The sequence below is a fragment of the Nothobranchius furzeri genome, chromosome 16 (assembly GCF_043380555.1).
Source record: "Nothobranchius furzeri strain GRZ-AD chromosome 16, NfurGRZ-RIMD1, whole genome shotgun sequence".
NCBI classification, from domain to species: domain Eukaryota; kingdom Metazoa; phylum Chordata; class Actinopteri; order Cyprinodontiformes; family Nothobranchiidae; genus Nothobranchius; species Nothobranchius furzeri.
This window is the reverse complement of record NC_091756.1, coordinates 60,667,635-60,694,344: the sequence shown is the minus strand read 5'-3', so window position 1 is coordinate 60,694,344 and position 26,710 is coordinate 60,667,635. Positions and strand designations below refer to the sequence as shown.

At 42.1% G+C, this 26,710-nt stretch overlaps 1 protein-coding gene across 3 annotated transcripts in view; it reads right to left on the bottom strand.

Moving 5' to 3' along the window:
- The window catches only part of rab6ba (RAB6B, member RAS oncogene family a), a 76,896-nt gene that overhangs the window by 13,425 nt on the left and 36,761 nt on the right, over window positions 1–26,710 (bottom strand). For 2 of the 3 annotated variants that reach the window (XM_015976415.3, XM_015976417.3), the window contains 4 exons: window positions 26,268–26,326; window positions 11,446–11,499; window positions 10,944–11,049; window positions 4,898–5,009 (listed from right to left, as the gene is read on the bottom strand). In XM_015976415.3, the coding sequence (XP_015831901.2) occupies window positions 4,898–5,009; window positions 10,944–11,049; window positions 11,446–11,499; window positions 26,268–26,326 (331 nt within the window). Of the gene's footprint in view, window positions 1–4,897; window positions 5,010–10,943; window positions 11,071–11,445; window positions 11,500–26,267; window positions 26,327–26,710 lie in introns of all 3 variants that reach the window. The other variant, XM_015976414.3, reaches the window with a different exon arrangement.

Below are 26,710 nucleotides of genomic sequence, written 5' to 3'. Positions count from 1 at the left end.
CGAAAATTGGTACCGTTAAGTACCGGTATCGATTCCTAGGTACCGGGAATTAGTACTGAATCGATTCAAATGTCAAAGGTACCCATCCCTAGTCGGATGTGCTAAAGAGAAAGGTACAGAACCAAATTGTTTAATTAATTAGCTGCGTGTTCTCCTGTCCTCTGTCCTCCAGGCAACCCACCCCCACCCCCACACACACATTGCACGTTCGGCCGGCCGACGAGAAAGTGCAGCTGCAGAGACAGAGGCACATTATTTTTTATTAATTTGCTGTGTTCTTCTGTCCTCCGGGCCACACACACACACACGCACACGCACACACACACGCACGCACACGCACACACACACACACACACACACGACTGTCTCAGCTGTTATTTTCGTTAAGGAGTGTGCACGTACAGCATGCGCGCCTCGTGCACGAGCTATCTTTTGAAGCTGCAGTTACGTGTTAGGCCTGAGTGGCGATCGCGAGCATAAAAACTTCAAACTTCCTTACAGTCCCTTTAAAGACTAAACAGATGAGTTGTTACCACATTCTCTCCTAACGTGTCAGAAGCAGCTGAGCGCACACCGTAACATCTGTACTGGCAGCAATTTTTTCATTAATGTCTAACAATTTCATCTCTCATCATCACTGAGTTTCTTTGCACTAACTTTAAAAATTAAGAAGCTCAGCGAGGTTTAGATTATAATTCTTGACAATTGCACTGAAAACCTGCCATTTTAATTTCTGTGCACAGATTTAAGCAGAAATCCGTCGGCTTACATGAGCCGATGAGGCTCACGTAAGGAGCAAATTAATAAAGGATGCTGACAGGACCTTATTGCATTTGCTTCCTTTCCACGGAACATTTGGCGAGGATTTAACTTTCAGACCACATTATGACCCAGCTAAACTCCAGTTAGAATAAATTAACCATGATTTAATTAAAAGAAAAAAATGAAGCAATCTTGCTGGAGGACAACATGTGTAAAATATTTTCCCTGCACTCTGCATAAACGATGCAATCGGATTATAGTGTGAAACGAAAGCTCTTAGTCTATTTTTCTTTCTTTCTGTATTAAAACCCTGAGCTTTAATTGGCCGGCCAGGTGAGACGAGATCAGAAATTGCTCTCAGCAGCATTTTCTTGCCTTTCCTTCTGTTTCTGACACACTATGATATAAAACAGCGAGTGAGAAACCCTCTCCAGCTGTAAATTGTTGTTCTCACATGGGAAATCAAGGCCATATGTAACAATGAAACTACTCAGCACACACAGATTGATTTTTTATGACGAACAGAACATTCAGTATGACCGCATATCTTGCATATTGTGATAATGAAAGGGTACTGCTCTACAAAATGCACATAAAAACAGTGCTTATAATTAAAAACAGCATTTCTGATGTATAATTTAATATATAAATATGATACCAGTGATTAAAGGTGGAATATGCAGAATTTAGCAGCATTTCCTTGAAGTGATACACTTCACCCATCATCTTTCATGCCAGAGTTCAAAACGAAGAGCATCTTTGTTGAAAACAACCCAGAGCGTGCCTTGTGAATGCCTCAGCTACTAACACATCAGCTTTTAGTTTCATATCTGTAAACCCATCTGACCTTAATCCACTTAGATGTTTGCTAGTGTTTATTAGCTTTGATCTAAATCAGGGGTGCCAAACTCAAACTCACAAGGGGCCGAAATGAAACTCTGGGACGGAGTCGAGGGCCAAACTTAATATTTTTTGAAAAAGTGACGGAAAATTTGCACATTTTCTTTATCAACACATCTGCAATTTTGAACCTTTTAATTTGGAAACAAACTTATTTTTGCATCAACACTGAATGTGGAATAACCAAATTACACACGAGCAAGTCGGTTTTAAATAAAAGGCATCAGTGGTATTCATTACTTGTGGTATAATCAGCATTTTATAAATCTATTCAGGATTTATGTTTTCTTGTTTATTCATTTTTCTTATTTTTTATTCTCCTTTTTTCTCCTGTAATACGTGTCATCGCTGCTGTGACGTCTAGCTTTCCCCACTGAGGAACAATAAAGGGATTTTCTATTCTATTCATCTATCTGCAGCCTTTCCACTTCCTGTTTACTGTAGGTTAAATCTTTTCTCACGGGCCAACAACAACATAAAAATATCATTTTATCTTAAATGAAAACGCAACATCTCACCTGTTAACTTTCATGTTTTGGAGCAGAAAAAGAGCATAAAACCAACATATTTAAAGCTCAGTTTGCTCCACTGGTTTACTGTGATGCTCACCTGTTCCAGCCAGATACCTGCATCATGGGGTTGATCTGAGCTGAGGAGGAGACTCCTGTTGTTTTGTTCATCTTCATCATAATAATGACAACATTAGATGACAACAGGTGCTCACACAGGTTTGTGCTGATGAACATGTCTGAGCAGCTTGACCACGTTGTTGTGTGTCGGGGAGGAAAAATAAAAACTACAGCAGCCACAGAGTCATGCTGGTTTGAGCGTGTCGCTGCTCGCTGGAGTTATATCAGCTCTGTCTGGAAGTTAATTGGAAAACTTTCATTACTGAGCGGTTAAAATCTCCATTTCTGGGCTTCACCGTCAGCAAATAGCTGAGTAAACTCGGCGCTGAGTGAGAGGAGTGTTTAGTTTGTCCGAGACAGCGGAGCTGCAGACACCGGCAGCAGATGCTGGAAAAAAACACAAAGGAGGGGGCGCTTCGGCTCCACGCTAACGCCTCAAAGCATCATGGGAGTTGTAGTCTTTGCGGTAAAATCGGCCAGCGGGTCAGTTTTAAGATTTTTTTATATTTATCTCACGGGCCACATAAAAATGCTCCGCGGGCCTCGTGTCTGACACGTGTGATAAAAAAGTAACACCAAAGGTTAATCAGGTGAACATCCAATGATTATCCTCCGACCTTAATCCAGTGTAAAGAGTAGGGATGCACCGATCAGGTTTTTTGCTGCCGATCACCAATACCGATATCAAAGAATGCTGATCACAGATACCGATCACCGATACCGATCACGTGGATTGGCCAGAAATTTTCTACAACATTATAATGAGTGCTACAAACTACATAATCTGGGAATAAAGGAAATGTAACCTAATCTAAAATGGTCTGTGTTAGGGTTGTCACAGTGTGAAAATGTAACCTCACGGTTATTGTGACCAAAATTATCACGGTTTTCGGTATTATCGCGGTATTTTTTTTAAACGTGCTACATTTTCACACAATTAAATAAACCCTGTATGTCAGGAAATATTGTCCTCAGTTTGTGTCTAAATTTTGCCTAAAATGTGTTATTTTGTAATTATGTTGTTCATTAGTTTACATTTTTCCCCTTTAGTCTTTAAAATACCAATATTTGCCCATAACTTCTTATTTTATGTCTGTTTGATGTCATCATTTTAAAAATATTAGATCAGATGATACTTAGTACTCAAGTAGCCTTCTAATCAGATACTTTTTTACCCTTACTTGAGTAATAAACCCTATATCAGGAAAGTATCGTCCTCGGTTTGTGTCCTTCCAGTGAGCTTTGCAGATGTGGGAAAATGTCATCAGGCAGTAATCATTGTTAAATTCATAATTATTCTCGGAGAGAGACCAACTCTTATCTGCCCCTGGGAGCCCCGTAATGCATAGCGTCATTTCAACATGGGGGTGTCAGCAACACGGTTTATATGCAGGTAGCGGCGCTGCGGCTGCTTTATATAGCGACTCGTTGCGTTCTCCCTCAACCCAAATCCTCGGATCACGCATTTTAGCTAAAACGCTAACGTTAGCTTGCCTTGCGTTGACTGTAGAGTTGTGGGTGATGGTCATCAGATGTGTCATGAGATTTGAAGCGTTGCTGCCTTTCACAGACACTTTTTCTGCTCGCGCTGCAAACAGGATAGCCGTCCATCCGTCTTCTATAAACTCCCTCGGCATTCTTCAAATATCTAAAATATGCCCGTACTTCCGACTTTGTCTTCTTTGAGGGATAATAAATGTCCTCCTGAGCGCTGCCGTCTCCTCCTTTGACCATTATTTCAGCTTTAGCTTCAAGAAAGTTTTGGTTGTAAACAACAAAGTGCGCATGTGCCGCCGGCAACTTCAGCAGATGATCCGGTGGCTGGTAAGGGTCACCGCGCCTACACCGCAGCCACGGTAAACCCACCAAGATAATATAGTTTTTTTAAAAACAAGACGGTTATTATTATTGTCAACTTTTTTTTTTACCGGGGTTTACCGCTACACTGGTTACCGTGACAACCCTACCTGATCGGTTTGCTTTGATCTATTTTGAAAATTCCAATCAAAACCGATAGGGGCGCTATCGGCCGATTACGATCAAGTGCCGATCCATCGGTGCATCCCTAGTAAAGAGGCCCGTAGTTTGTCACACAGACTCCTTTATACGTGAAATGTGCGTGTAGAATAAATCCTATAAACTTGTATGATCAATAAATTTAGCCACCAGAACACCGGCCATTAGAACCTAAATGTTTCCCGTTATTTTCTCAGGTTCTCCCGCTGATGCATCGTTCTGCTCATTCCATCTTTTAGTTCTTTTTAAAACACAGAAAGGTTTTATTTACCTGCAACGTTTCGTTTGCGACTGCAAACATCGTCAGGCTGACGCTGACTGTGTTTTAAAAAGAACTAAAAGATGGAATTAGAATTTCAACACAGCAAGAACACACCAAAGATGTTCTGCTCATTTCCTACCCTTTTACTTTAATCCTCCCCCGTGTAAAGTCTAGTTCTCCCCCATCTTGGCTTCGTCAAACGCGACTCAACAGCATTTTCTCGTTTGGAAAAAAGCACCACGGTAGTCAGTCTGATGATTTGTTCCTAACCTGTTTAAGAGAACGAGCCTGGATCTCATGGCCGGAGTAAGGCTGAGCACCTACTCACCTCTTGTCTGCCAAGTCTGTTTTATTGCCAACGAGCATAATGATGACATCACTTCCTCTCTCCGTCCTCACATCGTCAATCCATTTTGTCGTCTGCTGGAATGAATTGACATCTGAAGAGAAGCAGCAGAGAAAAATCGGACTAAACAGTTGAAGCGAGACATGCTGGAGATGTTGCTGCTTCAAATACAACCACTAATATCAGTAATAACAGATAAGTGGCGGTATCAAAACGTACTCGATTACATTAGCTAGTCAATGCATCCTCTCATCATACTGATGACTTTACACCAAATAGTGTTTTTTTAATAGCAGGTGGACGATGCATGATTGTGCACATTGTATAGAATTATACACTCATCGGCCACTTTTTTAGGTACATCGATTAAACATCTATTTCGGCCAGCGGCATGGCTGCGATTCAGAGAATTCAGTCCTGTAAACACGGCAAAGACCACTTGCTGAAGTTAAAACTGAGCATCAAAATGGAGAAGAAAAAGAGTTTAAACGATTTTGCATGCGACATGATTTTTGGTACCAGACTGAGTATTTCAGAATCTGCTGAGTAAGTAGGACCCAAAACCATCTCTAGGGTTTTCAGAAAATAGCAGCAGGTGTGGATGAAAGTAGGTCTGCAGCTATCAATTATTCAAATATTCTATTAAATCATCTGTTGTCATTCAGGTGGGGGGAAATTCTGATGAGTTTGTATGTGAAATCTCAGATGATTCCTTTTGAGAAAAGACTACCTTTACTGAACTACAACAAACTGTATGAAAATTAATGCAACGACTACAATGGTGTAGGGCAGTGGTTCCTAATCTGGGGGTCCCGACCCCCACAAGGGGGCGCCAAAGCCTCTCAGTGGATTGCCAGGACCTCTCCACTTTACGGGGTTAAAACTTCATTTATTACATGTTTATAGCCTACATTTTGCTCACATTTTTTCATGAGTGAAAAGTTTACTGATAGTAAGACAGGAAATAATTAGTACAGAAAGAGTAACACACTTTTAAGAGCATTTTGCTCAGCTCACTGTTTTATTTTCAAGTGTCAAAAGTTCATTAAAGATAGGACCGGTTGATTAATCACAGCGTTTACAGTAAATAATCTAGTATAAACAGTAATATACACATTTAAGTACATTTTGCTCAGTGTATTTTTTATGTGTCGAACGTTTATTGAAAGGAATGATTGATTTATCGGTGTTTACAAGAAACAATGTGTTCAGAAAAGTAATACAAACTGTGTTTGGTTTTGTTAATGACTTTGTTCTGTACTGGAGCCTACTATTACTGTTATCTATTGAATCAAAGCATAATAAAATGTGCTTGAACAATTTTATCATTTATTAATACTGTTTGCACTGGAAGAGAAAATGGGAGGGGGTCGTCAAAAATTTTACTAGTAAAAAAACGGGGTCTCTTGGGAAAAAGGTTGGGAACCACTGGTGTAGGGAAGTGTGCATCTGGGATTGAAGGCAAAAACCATCTTCTGGAAGCCATCACCTTCCACCACAGAAAGACGCAGCATGTCTCTGGTAATCAAGTTTAATATCCTGTCTTTCAGCTCAGATGAGCACAGAGCCACACTTCTGGCAAAAACGTCCACATGAGACTGTTGCCTGCTGTTATCCATCCGCCCATTCTCTTCTGCTTATCTGAGGTTGGGTTGTGGGGGCAGTAGCCTAAGCACAGAGGCCCAAACTTCCCTCCTGGGCCAGCTCTTCCGGGAGAATTCCAAGGTGTTCCCTGGCCCGCCGAGAGACATTAGTCCCTCCAGTGTGTCCTTGGTCTCCCTTTAGGTCTCCTCCAGGTTGGACATGCTCAAGCCACCTCAACTGGCTCGTCTTAATGTGCTGCTAAACATATGAAATAAAACAACTAACTTATGAGGCTGAGATGTTGATCTAGGCAGCTGCCGTGGGTCTGACCCATACCGCCGCAGGCCTCTACAAATAAACGGGATGGCGGGGCCAGAAAACACACGATAAACTCGCTAAAGGAAAAATGCCCAACTTCATCGTGAACGAGCTACCTGCTAGCACTCAAATAGTGCAAAGTAAACAGCGTGAGGTGATCTGCATGCTGCACACAAACATTACACAGCACAGCATAATAATGGTGGCAGTCTTGAACATTCTGCTCAGTCTCAGGCTCGCTGTTAGACTCTGAACCAGAAAATTACTGCAGGCAGTGAGGCAGCTGGCAGAAAACTCCGGAGCCACCATCAACTGTTGCTGACCGTGTCCATCCCTTTATGACCACATGGACCCATCCATCTTCTGACAGCTACTTCCAGCAGGATAAAGCACCATGTCACAAAGCTCAGATCATCTCTAACTGGTTTCTAGAACATAACGATGAGTTCACTGAACTCCAACCACCTTCACAGTCACCAGATTTCCATCCAGCCCAGAACCTTTGGGTTGTTATAGAGCGGGAGAGTCCCATCATGGAGGTGACTGTGACCATGTTGTGTTAATATGGACCAGAACCTCTAAGGGATGCTTTCATCACCGTGTTGATTTCATGACACAATGAATTAAGGCGGTTTTGAAGGCAAAACGAGTCCAACCCAGCAATAGTGAGGTGTACCTAATAAAGCGGACAGTGAGAGTACATTAAATAAATATACTAAAATGTAAATTTTCTGTTTTGTTGCATGACGTTCCCACGTTCGCCGACTATTCTAAGTGTTTGATTTTGATGAGAAAAGACTTCATTTATTTTTCAACATGAACATGAAGGATCATTTGCAGGTCACCCAGATTTTATATAAAATTATTCTTTATCAAGGGATGCTGCTCTGCTCTAAAATAGCTGCCATGGGGCAGTTTAAAACAATATGTGTATATTATACAGTGGAAAAGAGGACAGCACAGTAAATCTCAGCATGCACATACCTACAGTATATATGTACATGATGAGAGTTTTAAGAGACCTTAAAATGCCACAAAATGATTATCTGAGATATTTGTTCAAGACTAGGAACTGGATATGTTTTAGACTACAAACAAATCCAAAAAACATCTTGCAAAAAGACCAGGAAAAAATATATATAGATGTCCTATCTAGACAACCATCATGTCCTTCAGCTGTTGTTCTCCTGTTTCACTCGATGTTGCCTAGCGATGCAATCAACGGTATGTGTAAAGCATAAGAACTTATCCTTTTGGGATTATCTGAGAAGGTATTTAATAAACTAATCGCTGCTGCTTTTTAATTTACTGACAAACAAACCTGTTAGTGTGTCGCTACGGTGTAAAAGAACTCGCCTTTAGGGTCAAATTAGAGTAAAGAGAGTGGGATTTGGTGAACCAACACTCACACTTGACCTTTAAATCTAACATATGTGATCAACATAATAATCGTATAAAGCAGCTCTAAGAGTAGTGAGAATGACATGAGAATAATCGTCGTCTTCCTCCGCTTATCCGGGTCCGGGTCGCGGGGGCAGCATCCCAACTAGGGAGCTCCAGACCGTCCTCTCCCCGGCCACCTCCACCAGCTCCTCCGGCAGGACCCCAAGGCGTTCCCGGACCAGATTGGAGATGTAACCTCTCCAACGTGTCCTGGGTCGACCCGGGGGCCTCCTGCCGGCAGGACATGCCCGAAACACCTCCCCGGGGAGGCGTCCAGGAGGCATCCTGACCAGATGCCCAAACCACCTCAACTGACTCCTTTCGATCCGGAGGAGCAGCGGTTCTACTCCGAGTCCCTCCCGAATGTCCGAGCTCCTCACCCTATCTCTAAGGCTGAGCCCGGCCACCCTACGGAGGAAACTCATTTCGGCCGCTTGTATCCGCGATCTCGTTCTTTCGGTCATTACCCAAAGCTCATGACCATAGGTGAGGATTGGGACGTAGATGGACCGGTAAATCGAGAGCCTGGCTTTCTGGCTCAGCTCCCTCTTCACCACGACAGATCGGCTCAGCGTCCGCATCACTGCAGACACCGAACCAATCCGCCTGTCGATCTCCCGATCCCTCCTACCCTCACTCGTGAACAAGACCCCGAGATACTTAAACTCCTGTACTTGAGGTAGGACCTCTCCCCCGACCTGGAGTTGGCAAGCCACCCTTTTCCGGTCGAGAACCATGGTCTCAGATTTGGAGGTGCTGATCCTCATCCCAGCCGCTTCACATTCGGCCGCGAACCTACCCAGCAAGAGCTGAAGGTCAGAGCTGGATGAACCTAGGAGGACCGCATCATCCGCAAAAATCAGAGACGAGATTCTCCTGCCACCAAACTCGACACACTCCACACCACGGCTGCACCTAGAAATTCTGTCCATAAAAGTGATGAACAGAACCGGTGACAAAGGCCAGCCCTGGTGGAATAATCATTTAATATTTGGATCTTAAAGTTCTGCTGAAATCCAAATCAAACGCCATGATCATTTAGCATCATGAATGATGCTGATTTAATTACAATAATCTAATTGTATTTGTTAAAATCAGCGCTAACACTAGATTCAGCAGCCCAGTTTACTTTATCCTAGTTATTGATTTACTCTTAGCCGTGGTAAACATTTTCATCGTTTTACTTGATCACATGTACAATCCTCACCGCAGATGGAGCTCGTTTGTGTGATCAACCTGTAAAATAACTAAAAACCTCAGAAATGGGGAACAGTTTGTATTTAATATAGCATATTTTAGGGTTCCACAACCCCCCAAGGTGCTTTATAACATGTTCACTCATTTATGCACGCGCGCACACACACACACACACCTGGTGATGAGCTACAATGTAGCTGCAGCTGCAGTGCCCAGACAGAGGCGAGGCTGTCACGGTCCCTCTGACCACCAAGTGTCTTGCCCAAGGACACGGCGACTGCAACAGACAGGGCTTAAACTTGCAACCCTCCGGTTACAGGGCAGGTATTAACTCCTCTGACAGAAGCTGAACCCAAACAAACCAACCCCCATGAACACCAGCGTAGCCTCATTTATAGGTGCGTCAGCTCAGTTGCGGAGTCATCCACACGCGTCGACGGGGACCTTTTCCTTTCAGACTTCCATCACCGGGAAAGTGTTGCAAAGCATTTTCCCACCAGGACAACGGAGCACTTTTCTGGAGGAATCCTGCCGTCTCTGGTCCACGATAATGTATTTATTAAATTGTGTTTACATATCTCAGAGACTTGTTAACACAGATAACTTTGCCTATTGTCCTCCACCTCTTCAAGCAGTCACCACCTTCAAGCCCACATTTCCCACTTCCTGCCATGAATTAAAACATCTGCTGCGTATCTTCAAAGTCCTTCAGTCACAGGTGCAGAAAAGTTCATATGGTGGGTCTTTTTCCAAGAGACGTTCTCAGATCTGCTCCGCGTTTGCTGCTAGGCATCTTCAGCACTCGCTTCGTTCTTCTGAGGGGCAATGCTGTAAGCGGCGGCGTCACCAATCAGACTTGCGGTCTCCTTCACTTACGACGAACAGTTAAAAAATTGGGCACGTCTACCTCTGCAGGCCAACTGCATAGACCTTGTGCCAACGCATCATGGAGCCATGTCTCTGAACCAATGCCGACGCTTTAGATACGAGTTTCCTTCATTGCAGCAACTTTCTCTCCTCACGTTAAAGGATGGCGAGAAGAAATTAAATAAAGCTTTCTATTAATGCATTAATGAAATGTAAAATACAATTACACAACAGATTTGATGTAGCTCATCACCATCAGTGTGTGTGAATATGCTGTGTTGTATAGCGCCTATGGGAGATGTAGGGCTCTTGAAGGTACTACATAAAAACTGCTATTTACCATTTTTATTTACCATCTGATCTCTGAGGCCTAAAAATCTCACTTTTACTTTCATCTGTTGGATAATCAAAGATTTACTGTAGTTTTTTAGAGTGTAGCTGGTTTTTAAGATGAATTCATGTTAAAACTTGAATTAGTAACCACAGGAAATCTTTCCAAGCAAATGATTAAAACCCATTTTATCCCCAATTTACACGCATGTGTAACATAAGATGATCAGCCATTAGGCGTCCTCTGAGCAGAAGAGTGAAATGCAGAAACATGATGAAGGGCACTGACTTGTTATGTCGTAGACCACCACGGCCACAGTGGAGTCACGTATATAACTGGGGATGAGGCTCCTAAAGCGCTCTTGTCCCGCTGTGTCCCAGAGCTGCAACCTCACCTGGGGTTCAGAGAGAGAGAGCTGAGGAGGGGGGAGACGATTCAGACAGTCAGAGAGCCTGGAAACAGAAGGCTCCCATGCATGCACACGCTCACTCACTCACACACACACAAAAAAACAGCTTTTATTTATACAAGTGAACTTCTAAGGTAGTACTGTGGGTTATTTTATGACAAACAGACAGAAAAACAGCACACACTCCATCGTATCCACCTACGCAGCACAAGAAAGCCGCCATGCTGTTCCCCGACACAGCTCAACAGTCTGAATGCATCCGCAACATTTTGGTAAGGAAGAACAAAATGACAGCATGGGAGAAGTGTAACAGCACCGGTAGCTAAACTAACATTTAACATCTCTGTGGTGACATGCTCCAGCTATAGCTAAGGTCCTTACCGTTCGGTCCTCCAGGTACATCGTTTTCGACAGAAAGTCAATTCCAATTGTTGCCTGGAAGCAAAGGAAGAAATCCATGGCTCAACACTACAGAAGGAACTTTAAAGGCAATGGCAAGCTAGAGATAAAAGTGCATTACAGATGTGAGGAGAGAATATTATGATAATTGAGGTAAAATTGTCATTTATCATCAATAAACATACAATTTGTTAACATTATTCAGTAGGGACGCACCGATGGATCGGCATTTGATCCCAATCGGCCGATAGCGCCCCTATCGGTTTTGATCGGAATTTTCAAAATAGATCAAAGCAAACCGATCAGGTAGGGTTGTCACGGTAACCGGTGTAGAGGTAAACCCCGGTAAAAAAAAAGTTGACAATAATAATAACAGTCTTGTTTTTTAAAAACTATATTATCTTGGTGGATTACCGTGGCTGCGGTGTAGGCGCGGTGACCCTTACCAGCCACCGTATCATCTGCTGAAGTTGCCGGCGGCACATGCGCACTTTGTTGTTTACAACCAAAACTTTCTTGAAGCTAAAGCTGAAATAATGGTCAAAGGAGGAGACGGCAGCGCTCAGGACATTTATTATCCCTCAAAGAAGACAAAGCGGGAAGTACGGGCATGTTTTGGATATTTGAAGAATGCCGAGGGACAGTTGATAGAAGACGGCTATCCTGTTTGCAGCACGTGCAGAAAAAGTGTCTGTGAAAGGCAGCAACGCTTCAAATCTCATGACACATCTGCGTGACCATCACCCACAACTCTACAGTCAACGCAAGGCAAGCTAACGTTAGCGTTTTAGCTAAAATGCGTGATCCGAGGATTTGGGTTGAGGGAGAATGCAACGAGTGGCTATATAAAGCAGCCGCAGCGCCGCTACCTGCATATAAACCGTGTCGCGGACACCGCCATGTTGAAATGACGCTATGCATTACGGGGCTCCCAGGGGCAGATAAGAGTTGGTCTCTCTCCGAGAATAATTATGAATTTAACAATGATTACTGCCTGATGACATTTTCCCACATCTGCAAAGCTCACTGGAAGGACACAAACCGAGGACGATACTTTCCTGGTATAGGGTTTATTACTCAAGTAAGGGTAAAAAAGTATCTGATTAGAAGGCTACTTGAGTACTGAGTATCATCTGGTCTAATATTTTTAAAATGATGACATCAAACAGACATAAAATAAGAAGTTATGGACAAATATTGGTATTTTAAAGACTAAAGGGAAAAAATGTAAACAAATAAACAACATAATTACAAAATAACACATTTTAGGCAAAATTTAGACACAAACTGAGGACAATATTTCCTGATTTACAGGGTTTATTTACGTGTGTGAAAATGTAGCACGTTTCAAAAAAATACCGCGATAATACCGAAAACCGTGATAATTTTGGTCACAATAACCGTGAGGTTCCATTTTCACACCGTGACAACCCTAATACAGACCATTTTAGATTAGGTTACATTTCCTTTATTCCCAGATTATGTAGTTTGTAGCACTCATTATAATGTTGTAGAAAATTCCTGGCCAATCCACGGGATCGGTATCGGTGATCAGCATTCTTTGATATCGGTATCGGTGATCGGCAGCAAAAAACCTGATCGGTGCATCCCTATTATTCAGCAAATATTTCACTCAAATAACCAGAACTAATACATAATGTAGGCTGTGGATTTTAAAAGCCTTTTACAACCAGCTGTGCTGTTTACAGTCATGACTCATATCTTTTTTTCATCATCCACTTATCTGCTCCATCAGCAGCCCAATCATTCCCTTATTGTGTCATGAGGCAGATGGGAGTGTTCCTCTTCAAGGGAGGTTAACTTTCCAGATTCAAGCCCACATATCTCTGCTTTTTCTGCCTTCATCATATCAGCTGCTCCCACTCTGACAAATCCAAACTCAAAAATCGATGCCATGTTTGATTCAATGGATTTCTTTTAAATGCCAGCGACGCATTTTCAGAAAAATGTCAAAAATGAGATGTTGCTTTATCCAGATAGTGTCTTTAATGATCAAAATGTGGCGTTCTGGGTGGGAGTGCATATAACCTGCTGAATATATGATCATCTTATGTTAAATAGTTGTAGCTATTTTGGTCACATCTTTCTTTCTTTCTTCTTTCTTTCTGTCTTTATTTTTGGTTTATAGCATTAACATAAAATTTTTCTTTTCAAACAAAACAACAATATTAACAACTTGAATTTAAACCAAAAAAGGAATAGGCAGAAGCAATGCTTATTTTAGCCTACCCTATTTTCCACCTAAGATACATAACCAACATACATTTCTTTTATTTTCCCCAATATAACTAACCACAATGAAAATTCATTAATGTCTATACATAATTTTCATACCCTGTACATATGCGACACTTTACACCTGCATTAAACTTTAGTAAAGAAGTACATTTCTTCAAATCATCATCTAACTCATTCCACAATTTCACACCAACAACAGAAACACATCTTGATTTCACATTAGTTCTGGCTTTTACACATTCAAACATAAATACACCTCTGAGATTATAATGATCATCTCTTGGTTTGAAATAAACGTTTATGCAATTTGGGATATTATTGTTAACTACTTTATGAAGAATCTCTAAGATTTTTACTTTAATAATATCTCCTAATTTTAGCGTTTTATTTTGACTAAATAGATTATGGGTTGGTTCGAGGTATCCCGATTTATTAACTATTCTAATCGCCTTTTTTTGTAATTTAAATACAGTCTCAACACACGTTTTACCTGCATTTCCCCAAACCTCTGCACAGTAAGACAAATAAGGCATAACTAAAGAGCTATAAATCAAAAACAAGGATTTTTTATTTAGTGCATCACTAGTTTTATAAAGTATAGCAATAGATATAGACACTTGCCGTTTTGATATATTCCATATGTGGTTTCCAACTGAGTTTACTATCAATAATCACACGGAGGAATTTAGTTTCATATACTTGTTCAATTGGGACTCCATTTAAATACAGCTTAGCACCGTCATTGTCCCTGTTCCTTGAAAATATCATAAATTTGGTTTTATTTTCATTAAGTGATAGCTTGTTGTAATCAAACCATTTTTTAACTGAACCCAATTCGTTTTCAACCTCTTGTAATAATTTACTCATATCTTTTCCCATACAAATAAAATTAGTATCATCTGCAAACATAATAAATTTTAACCGAGACGATACAGAAAAGATGTCGTTCAGGTATATGTTGAATAATTTCGGTCCTAGCACCGAGCCTTGCGGTACACCACATATTACTCTTTCAAGCTGTGAATCTATATCATTAACATTTACATATTGAAACCTACTGCTTAAATAACTTTCAAGCCATTGATTGGTTTTACCACGAAGACCATAGTATTCACATTTCTTGAGCAGGTATGTGTGATCAGTTGTAACAAATGCCTTACTCAAGTCATTTTAGACAGCCACTACATGAAGTTTTTGATCCACTGCTGTTGCAATCTGCTCTACCAAATCCATAACTGCTAATGAGGTTGAACGATTCTTCCTAAACCCATACTGATGGTCGTTTAAAAGATCAAACTTGTTGGTAAATGCTTCAAATCTAATTACAAAAAGTTTCTCAAGTATCTTTGAAAACTGTGGCAATAAAGAGATAGGTCTATAGTTACAAGCTAATAATAATAACATCTGGAAAACAACATCATGCACAAACCCTCACAAAATCACAAGATCTGGTGCAATCTGTTAGTACTTGGAGCAGATGTTGGAGAAGACTTAGCTGGTACAACACTAAACTTTAGCTCAATATCTGAAAAGTTGTCAGAGTTGAAGCATTTTTTTAAGTTTTTTCCTCATCTAATGAAGATTTGCAATAGCTTTTTGTTCGTGTTCTACAGACAGAAAAGCGCTGCTTTCTGTTTTTGATAGCCTGTTAGCAAGCACTGATGGCAAGTATAGAAAAATGTAGAAAAGTGTTACGGCTAAAAACACATTTAGTGCTTTGGCTGATCAACCTCTCTCCAAACTGATGGCATTGAGCTAAATTTCTGGACATCCATGATTAGGCAGGTGGGAGTCTGCTCTGTTAGCCCACTTTGACGTGAGCATCAGCAGCTTGATCACGCACTTGTTTCCTTGGCGATGCTAGCAACCACACAGGACTAATTCAGAGTCTGGCATGGTGACGGGATGTCATTTATTCTCTTCCTTTAGGCACAGTCAGATAAACCACTGATAGAATCAAAGCAAACAGCCTAAAAAATTCAAGCTATGCACAAACAAGTCTAAATTAAGAACAAATTTAAGCTAGAAAAGCTTAAACAGAAACAGATTTTTAAGCTCTAGGAAAATAAAACCATACTTTATTCTGCGTGCTAGAGAAACAAAAATCTGTGATTTTGTTACACCACTCAAATAAAAAGGAGTAAAACAACTTCAGACCTGAAGAAGAATGGATGCATTTGAAAGTACTTCCTTCAGGGTAATAATAGGAGGTGCTAAATGTTCCTCCTGGTTTCAGATTTAAATAAAGAATCCCACACAGACAACCATACACAGAGACATTAGGAAATGAGAAATTATTAATGTGCCTTATTAAACTTTTACCACCCGCTGGAGAACAGAGCGTGCCTCTCTGGCCCCTACGGTGCATGTCAGGCTAAAAATACAACAAACTGACTGACCTGAGCCTGTACCTGTGTGTGGCTGATGGAAGTCTCACAAACAGAAATCATTTGAATGTAGCTCATTCGAATCCTTCAGAGATGTCTAAGTTCAGCCATTTAAAACATACTTTTCTCCCGCGGGGTGATTCATCTCTAAATGCGAGTTTCCTTTGAATTAAATGACGGCTCTCTTTAGAGGCGCTGCGACTTTCACTGGGTGGTTGTTAATCTAACCTCCTCTGCCAGAGCGGTAATTAACTCAGAAATGGAGTCAAAACTACATTCATGAGGCCGTTTCCAGCGAGCACATCTACGAGGCTCATAGAGGCATCGGCTGCAGCTCTGGGCTCAAAACCAGATTCTGAAAACACAGAAGTTGGTTTGTTTGAAGATTGCTGGCTAGAAGGGTGAATCTCTACAAACGCAACTCTTCTCCCAGACCTCTCTAAATTATTCATTTCATTTACATCTCTAATACAACAAAATTTATCAGGTAGATTTTTACTCTGATGATGTTTTCATACTGGAACGTTAGCAGCAGGGGAGAGGTGGTTATATCAATCCTGGACTCCATTTCTCATCAGAGGGGTAGCTTGTATGTAAATGTGAACATCTATGGCGACACGATTAGACTTCTTTTTAATCAGACGTGTGTTTAAAGACTCGACTCAACAGCTAAATGCGCTGAAGTTGTCGGTGATCATTTCTGAAGGAGTTTCCATAAAGATTAAAAATGTTTGCAGGGGTTCATAATCTTCTGGCAAAAGTTGCAGAACCTTGATGGGCAGCAGTAGCTCTGGAGCTCAGGAGGTAAAGTGAGTTGTCCAGCAATCAGAAGGTTGCAGGTTCGATTCCGGCTCTAGAGAATGCTGCTGTTGTGTCCTTGGGCAAGACACTTAACCCACTTTGCTTGCTGATGGTGGTCAGAGGGACCGGTGCCGGGTGAGTTCAGCAGCCTCACCTCCGTCAGTGTGCCCCAGGGCAGCTGTGGCTACAATGTAGCTCATCACCATCAGCGTGTGAAAGGATGAATGATGCACTGTAGTGTAAAGCGCTTTGGAGTCCTCTGACTCTGAAAGGCGCTATACAAATGTGGGTCATTTATCATTTGTGTTGCCGCAGTGAAAGGATCCCTGCAGAATCACCCAAAAACTCATCTAAATAGGGTCTCAAATTCTAATTATTAATAATCGTTTTCTGTTGATGACCTAGGTTTTGATAAAAGCTAGGATCTACATGAGATAAAAACACATTTTACTTCACACTTTATTTGTGTATAAAGCCTGGCGTACACTATGCAACTTATTAGATCATAGCATTCAGCTCCATCTCAAACTGTACGACTTCCTCACAGAGCAACGCTCGCGAGTCATATTCTCACACTGTATGAACCAGTGCTTGCATGTGACCTGACTGCTCACACTGTTCACGCGCTAGCAACACGCAAGACCTGAAAACGTGCTAAAAATAGTAGTTTTAACTAAACGCATCAGAACTTTGAGTCTGGAAACCTGGAAGACTTGGAGACTGTTGTGTTATGCCACTTGTCCTTCAGGCTTGCCGTAAGAGTAAGTAAGTAAATCTTATTTATATGGCACTTACCACAGACATAGAATCACAAAGTGCTTCACATAGATCAAAACAAAATAAAGCAAAGTCATACAATCATAAATAGATTAACATCATAAAATCAAAATGCTCTCAAAACAGAATCAGATTAACATAAAAAAATAAAGTCTGAGTTAAAAATAAGAAAATAAAAGGTTTAGATAAAAGCAGCTTTAAATAAAAAGGTCTTTAGCTGTTTTTTAAAAGTGTCCAGACTGTCAACGCTGCGTAAGGATAAAGGAGGATCGTTCCAGAGTCGGGGTGCAACAGTCTGGAAGGAGCGATCACCTCGACTTTTCTATCTGGTCTTTGGAACTTCTAGAAGGTTCTGGTGGGTGGACCTGAGGGCTCGGGTTGGAGCATAAGGCTTTAACAGTTCAGTAACATAGGGAGGAGCTTGACCATGTAGAGCATTGAAAGTTAGAATCAGGACTCTAAAATGAACTCTAAAGTTAACGGGTAACCAGTGCAGAGACATTAGAATAGGAGTGATGTGTGCTCTTCTGTTTGCTCCAGTTAGGAGCCTCGCTGCAGAGTCCTGGACCAACTGAAGGCAGTCAAGGGCTTTTTTGTCAGAACATGTGAAGAGTGTGTTACAGTAATCTAGACGGGAGGAGATAAAGGCATGGAGAACCATTTCAAGTTCAGTTTTGACACCAATAGGGCTGTCGCGGTAACCGCAAAAATGAAATATCGCAATATGAAGAAGCCCACCGCGCTGCATCACGGGCCACCGCGATTACTGAACTTGGTTCAACTCAGTGATGCATGTTGAGAAGGATGGCTGCACTGGTATCAAAACGAAATGTCACTTCGCTCCTTTGGGAGCACTTTGGTTTTCAGTACGTCAGCTGCTGCGCAGCCAGAGTCCTTGGCCGAGACAGCGCTGCCACCAGCGGCAAAAAAATAATAATAAACGCTCGGAGACCTGCTGAAGTCCCGGACAAGCACTGCTTCTGCAACCGTCCCGAAGAGAGTTTGAGCCGAGCTGGAGCTCACTCGCTACCTGCAGGAGGAATGCATCCACCCTAAAGAAACCCCCCTGACATGGTGGAGCAACAACGGGGAGAGATTCCCTTTGCTCGCCAGAGTCGCACGCAGGTACATGTGCGTTAGTGCAACGAGCGCACCATCCGAGAGGGTTTTCAGTGTTGCTGGAAATGCTGCCACCCCTCTCAGATCCTCTCTCAAACCGTATATGGTTAACATGCTGGTTTTCCTTGTGGGTAACAAGGACGTGACCGAGCTATAAATCACCGTCATTCGTGTGTGTGAAAGTGAAATGATAGTGTGCCCGCCCCCGGCGCGCGCGCGCCCGGTACATGTAATTTTTCATGCTTGATTTTAAACAACTAAACAAAATGGGGACTTGTTTCTTAGTTGTTAGATGCTGCAGCCAAATTTGCATTTAAAAGTTTAACCTTCTCCTGAATTTTGTTGTTTTTAAGTTCAGTCGGACTCCGACTGTCGGAGAAACAAACGTTACTGCGATGTGTTGTTACTGCCCTTTGATCTGCATTCAGTTAAGTGTTATTAAAGAAGGCACGGCAATTTTAAACCTTTTTTAAATGTGTAAACATTATGTTTAGATAGTACTGCAATCAAAAAAAGAAGTGCTGCAATAATATCGCACACCGCAATATTAAGCCACCCTGAATCACCGCAGGGGGAATTCCTCCACCGCGACAGCACTAGACACCAACCTTCAGAGTTTGGAGATATTTCTTAAATGATAAAAACAGTTTTGGACCAACGTTTCTGAGTGACCTTCAAGAGACATTGATTGGTCAAAAACAACACCCAAATTCTTTAAGTTTGTCTTGACGGCAGAGCATAAATGACCAAGTTTTAGACTAGCCAGGGGAACCATGCTCTCAGGGGCAATGATCAGACATTCAGTCTTTTCAGAGTTCAACTGAAGGAGGTTATCTTCTAGCCAGCTGGTGATCGATGATAGACGCTCTAGTAATTCAGACAGTTTGTAGAACTCAGAATCCTTAAAGGAGCAGTACAGCTGAATGTCATCTGCATATAGGTGATAAGAGACATTATGAAAAGAATCAAGTATCTGTCCAAGAGGGTATATGTACAGCAGAAACAACAGTGGACCCAAAACAGAGCCTTGGGGTACCCCACAGAACTGATCAGTAGAATCTGACAGGATTTGGTTTATACAGACACTGTAACTTCTGTAATGGGCCATTCCCATCTGTACCGGGTCGGCCCGGGCCGGGTAGCGTAGGTTGTTTACATATCTGGGTGGCCTGGTATTTTTCCGGGCCAACCAAGGCTCATTCTCAGCCCTCATCTCGAGGGGGTCTGCTTCAGGCCGACCAGGGCCAACACACCCACTGCTGACAGCAAATTCACACCTTCCATTAGAGCAAGCCTCTGATTGGTGGGTAGAATCAGCCCACATGGGCTTAAGACAAGGATGTGTGGAATCAACCGGGCCAGGCTGGGGCCGACTGGGGCTACCCGGCCCGGGCCGACCCGGTACAGATGGGAATGGCCCATTAGAAAGGTACGATCTAAACCAGTCTGGAACAGTTCCAGAGATCCCCACCGAGCCACCAAGTCTGTTAATTAAGGTGCTGTAATCAACAGTGTCAAAAGCTGCAGAAACATCTAACAATACTAACACCGTGAACTCCCTGTTGTCTGCAGCCATCATGAGGACACGGGTTGGAGAAGGAAGACGAAAGAAAAGATTTAAGAAATGTTTTGGGATCCATATGATTTTACATAATGATAGAAAACTCACTTTCTTGACAATCCTTGCCACTGTGTGTGGAGTAAAGTGTAAAAATAAAAGGAAACGTGTTGACAAAGAACTACATGTGGAGCCAGGCTGGCGCATGCGCTGTGAACAGGACTGGTAAGGCCGAGCAAAAGATCAAACACACCTGAAATTTGTGCGAGCTCATCGGTAGCTGGTCGTGAGGTGTTAATGGCTTCTTGTAACCTCCTGTATTCACCATGATGCAAAACTCGCCCTGATCTCAAAGAATCTTGCGCGAGGGGAAAATCGGCTAAAAAAGGCTAAATGTCTCACTGTGTACATTCAGCTTAAAGTAGGGCTGCTCGATTATGGCAAAAATAATAATCACGATTATGGTGACTGAAATTGAGATCACGATTATTTAGGACGATTTTTCAATTTATGTTGATTTTATTTGTTTTTATTCAGCCATAAAATAGCTCAGGGCACAATCAGGACAAAAATAAGAAACAAGATGATCACTAAAAGAACTTCTGATTCCCAGTATAAAAAGACCAATATACTTATAGCTCATAGTCTATGACCCAAGGGCTGTAGACCTTGGTTTAACTCATGTAAGTCTAACCAGTACAGACCCAAATACCAATATCTTGCAAATACTGACAGCAAGAATTATACAGTGGCATTTATAACAAATACATGTAAATAAATTGATGTTCACAAAATGTTGCATAACATTTATTGAGTCGTGTCAAGGTGCTGTAGGAGAGTACACTAGCACCGTGTCCTCAGAGAGGTTAGTTATTATTTATCAGCGTGAGGAACTTATTTCTATTTCTACCTTATTTATAAACTATTTATTTACAGGTCCATCAGTTAATGTAATAATTGTCCCAACCACAGCTGCACCCCCCAACCCGGTCTCACAGCAATCGGGGCAAGCTGCACGTGTGTTTAGCGCGCCGCACTCGCACATTTAGCCGTTTTTAGCTGCTCAGGAGCCCGCAGGTGCGGTGTGTGTGTCACTCACTCTGGTTAATCCAACAAGGAGCCGGCTCTGAGAGCCGTTTCTTTAGCGACTGACACATCACTGCATCATTCCCTTTCCTAATGTCCTGAAGAGCGGTCCGGAGCGCAGGCGGAGTGTTTAGCTAACCTGCAGGAAATGTCGACGACAGTTATCCAGAAAGTAGCTAAGGGTTACCAGAGATGTTTCTGAGGTGTTCGCTAGGTACTTTTAAGATTTAAAAAGTCAAGAAGGGGGTCTGAAAAGCCGCTAGAAATAGCGTCAAAGTCACTAAGTTGGCAACACTGTGGGAGGAGCGCTTCATTTGCAACTCAGGGCAGCGCAAGCAGGAGGAGCAAATTATCGGCTTGTTTTGTTTTTATAATCGTTCAAAACTCAGATCGTAATCGTGATTAAAATTCGATTAATTGAGCAGCCCTAGCTTAAAGTATCTCTCCAGAGGTTTCCCCTTTCAGAAATTATGTATGATTCGTCAGAAATCCGTAAAAGTGATAGTCTCATCATGAAACAATGTCTTTTTTTTTGTGCTAAGCACGCCCTCTGTCCCACAGAGCTCAGTGCAATAGGAAACTGAGCGCCGGCCAGAAGTAACCAATAGCGTTAGACTACTGCTTTCATGCTTCAAATTTAAGGAATACCTCGGCTGATGCAGAGTTGATTAACCTTTCACGAACAAGTAAGTCTCTAAAATCTAGATTTATGAAAACAACATGACATGAGAATAATACTTGTAGAACAACGTGTTTTAGCTCTGTTTGTCGGCTACAGAAGCACATTTATAAACAAGAAACGTGAAGTCGCCATCTTAAAAAAACTGAGCGACAGACTTTTTGTGTGATATGCTTGTCAGCCACTAGATGGTGCTATTGGATAAGAGAAATACTCTGGAAAGAGATTTTAAGTGAGTTAGACAATAGATTACTTAACACAGATTTAACGAAAATTCAGTCCACATACTGTATTTACCCAGTGTTATTGTAGCTAAACAGTAAAATCCATTTTATAGGTATTTTATGTATTCTTAGAACACTATTCATGCATCGTTTTTCTGTATGCTTTATAGCTACAGCAGTCAAGATCCATATCTGTCATGTCAGTCAATATTTTAAAGTAATACCACTAATTTGATTAATTTGATTAACATCTTAACGAAAGCAGCTGCAACCCCTATAACTCTGTATATAAAACATCCATTAAGTAAAATTGATGGGTTGCTGCAAAGATCAGCAGAATATTCGAGTAGAACAGACAGATGCAGGCCGGGCCTGACTGACAGCTCCACCATAGCTGACAAAAGCCTTCTGCCTCCAGAGACCCGTGAGCCCTTTAACATGTGCTGCCAGGCAGCGAGGACGCCTGTCCCCGTCTCTCTCGGCTGGATGGCTGCTTGATCGGAGACTGCTGCTTTAGAAGCAGCAAATGTGGCTCGCCTCGCTCACATCCTCCCGCTGACTAAATCTGCAGCCGCGCTCGGCCTCATCTTTCTGATGGCCTTCGGTCGCTAAATGTACCGCTGCTTTCCCTTTAATGGACTGAACTCTAGCTGCTATAAAGCTCAACAAACATTAAACTAACGAAGACAGCGATGAAACCATGACTTCATAAATCTTCTCATCAGGACAGGTATCTCCTGCGGACCTTGTTCATATCAATTTTCCACCCTCTTCGGGAAAATGCACCCTCCCCACTGAGCATCAGCATAAACACTCACGCCGACCTGATGCATGCTGCATTTTAATTACTACATAAAGGTCTCAGCCTGCGTTGAGCCTGAAAAAGACTCAAAAACATTTACAGCCCAACCTGTCCCTGAGCCAGGGAGGAAAAAGAAGCTGCATGAAGGCAGGAGGCTCAGGTGGGTGGAATACAGAGACGCACCAGAGAATATGGAAATCCTTAAAGAGCATCAGTCTCAGTGTGGAGTTACAGCAACAAAGAACACTTTATAATACACTAACAAGAACTCTATCCGCTATTTTGGTGCAGGCAGAAAATAAGTCAATAACCACCTGATTTGGATTATTACTAGATTTCAGACCTATCACTTATCCAGGTGCATTAGGCTGAGCAGAACAACAGTGGCCTCGGGGCAAGAGACTGACGGCCCACAACTACCTCAGGTAACTAAGAGTCTACTACTGATGGAGAGTGATGCAAGACATTGTGGTAGTACATGTACTAGTATGTAGTATTATGGCTAGAACCCTTTTTACACACTTCCACTTTTAGACTTAAACATGAAATCTTATTGAGTTTGAGAAAAAAGACTCCTTTGGTGACCGCTCTTAAGAATTTAAAAACAGGGCTGGATCAGGAACAGGAGGTTCCCAGATTTAACATGAAAAGGTTTAGAACCATGTTGGTTAGATGCAGAAAACTACTGACCAACTCTAGAACGTTAAACTAAACCTCACAGGGCTGAGTGTGTTAGTACAATTAAGTCCCAAAGTGTTTCGTCTCAATTTGTTTCCTAATGAACCCGCGTTTCATTCTAAACTTGGTCATCAACCCCTCCCAATGTTATCTCACATTTCCTTATAGCCAAGAACCCTACACAAACCATAGCAGTAGCAAAATATTGTTCTCCTCAGGTGAGTCTACCCAAGCTCCACTAGCCTCAGCAGGTCTACACGGCCTTTCCCAACAGCACTACTCAGCGTGACTTGTGTCGAGCACTACTCAGCGTGACTTGTGTCGAGCACTACTCAGCGTGACTTGTGTCGAGCACTACTCAGCGTGACTTGTGTCGAGCACTACTCAGCGTGACTTGTGTCGAGCACTACTCAGCGTGACTTGTGTCGGTGCAGTTCAGTCTGGCCGCCTTTTCTAATAGCACGGTTCGGTATTTTCCCCTTACTCCGCCTTTTCTTTTCAGCCCAACTCCTCGTGGTTCCTTGCCTGACCTGGGCTAGTATCGCGACTGTCGCCCGCTGACTTGCTAGTGGGTGGAGTCACTGGTTGCTCTGGAGCTGTCTGACTGCTGCCTCACTGCCTGACAAAAAGCCATAAAGATGAACAGAATGTCCAAGATCACCATCACTGTTGTGTTGAGCTGTGTTTCTGTGTAGCAAACAGTTCACTTCACACTGTTTACTAGTCACCTATCTTTGTCTCGAGTAAAAATGAACCCCCGCAAGTGCCGCGAACCCTTTTCTTTTTCTTTGAAACATGAGCAGATAGTCTTTTATTTTGAAAAAGGATGTATTTGCTTCTTCTTCAACAGTGTATGGCGGACAGCCCCACTGACTGATTGAGGTTGTTCCTTGCTCTGGTCCTAGTGATGTCCAACTGCCAGCAGAGACAGTTTGAAAGACACCCATAGATCCTGCCCCATGACTGGGTGGTTTCACAGGCTCGTGACCAGACTAGGGTGACTTGCCAGGCTAATTTACCGAGGTTCTGACTCAAAAACTGAAGAATAAAAGCTGAAAGTGTTTGACATGAGCTGAGGATGTGCTGCGCAACAGCTCTGCAGGAATTTTAAAAGCATTTTTTGTTCAGCTGGGATCAGTTCTGATTCACAGAGAACTGGTTTCACATTTTTACTTTTAATAACTTAAAAATCTTTTAAACAATAATTTTTCCAAAACAGTGTTTGTCTCACATGGAGGCCCAGCTAATCCCAAACAGCAGTTTGAGACCAAACAAAAGCTCAGAAGATTAAAAATAAAACAATTCTGTTACCCAATTTGCTTTGTGATGCTGCTGCTTCAGAATAACAGTTATGACCTGCCGACCAAATGGAGCCATCCTGATCCAAATTTGAAAACTTCATCTGCACCTGCAGTAGCTTTCCACAGGTGAATAGCCCCACCTTCTCTAACCCTGGAGATAAGAATCGTAACCCTCTGGAGGCAGGCGTTGCAATTTGCATCGTTAAAACCTACCTACCTGGTTACTCCACATACGTATTTTATGAGCATTTTTAAACTCAGAAGTACCCCCGAAGGACTCAGTTGTTCGTCCTTTAGTCAAAACTTATTTTGAGCCTGCGAGGGTTAAACTGGAGGCCCTTTTCCCTGAACACTTCTCAAGCTGTACTTTCACCTCGGAGCAGGCAACAGAAACATCTACAACACCAAATCGGTGTGTTTGTGAAGATGCTGACAAGATGCAACCAGTGTGCTGAAAGGGCTCAAACACAATAAAAGCATGTCTCCGTTACCCATCTAGTCTGCTACTGAGTTCAGCTTTAGCCTTTCCTAAAATAATCCACTCAGCTTTTCTACTTATTAACACAACCCCCCAAAATAATGAGCTTAAGTGAGCAAGAGGACGCATGGACATGAGCGTAGGAAATGTGAGAGGGCGTAAAACATTTTTTTAAATTCCCTTTTTATTAGTATGCAAGAAGATACTTTTTGCTTATGAAGCAATGAAACCTGCAGGCTTTTTAAGAGCCCTCCGAGTGTCTGCAGATGCTTGCAAGGATCTGTAGTGGTGCTGCAGCTGCATAAGCAATCATCTGTTTTTGGACGAGCGAATACGATTGGGCTGCTCCAGCACAACAGGGTTAAAAATACCGATCGTCAGGGGACTCGCAGCGCTCCTGATGTTTTTCAGTTCAAAGTTGTCTGTTTTTAATATTAGAGCTGCTTAAAACTGCCTCCTTGATTTACACAGACACACAAATAAATTGGTGTTTCTTGTGAATTCACTTGTCTTCTTTCTTCTTGGAGTTCATGTCTTTGATCCAATAATTATTTCAGTTTCAGTTTCAAAGGGAAGGCTTGCTCTCCAGTGAGGTGGATCACGGCAGACAACTTTTTACCACTAAAGACAAAAACATCATTCTTTCTGCACTTACCTGATATGTGTTGTCGAAGCTGTCATACATGAACCGTGTGATCAGAGATGTCTTTCCAACTGCAAGACAAGAAAAGACAGACTGCATTAAAAGAAAGATTGCGTTCAGGCATGCAGTAACCCTCACGATGGACCTGGTGGCTCTAGTTTCTGTGATGGCTGTCACTGCTGCTGACAGGAAGCTCACTAGAGTTGAGAAGATGAGCAAGGAGGTCAACGCAGCAACTCCAGATGTAAACTACAGCTCAAAAGTTTGGGATCCTGGGATTACTAAGAATTTATTACTTTTTGGCTTTCAAAAAGTACCTCTCCTGATAATAACTTTTTGCTTTCCTTGACGTTGGATGTGCTACTGCTAGTTTATCCGTTTAATTATAGATCTACTAGGATAAATACAATAAAGTTTATCTCACCAAATAGAATATTTACTAAGAAATCACAATG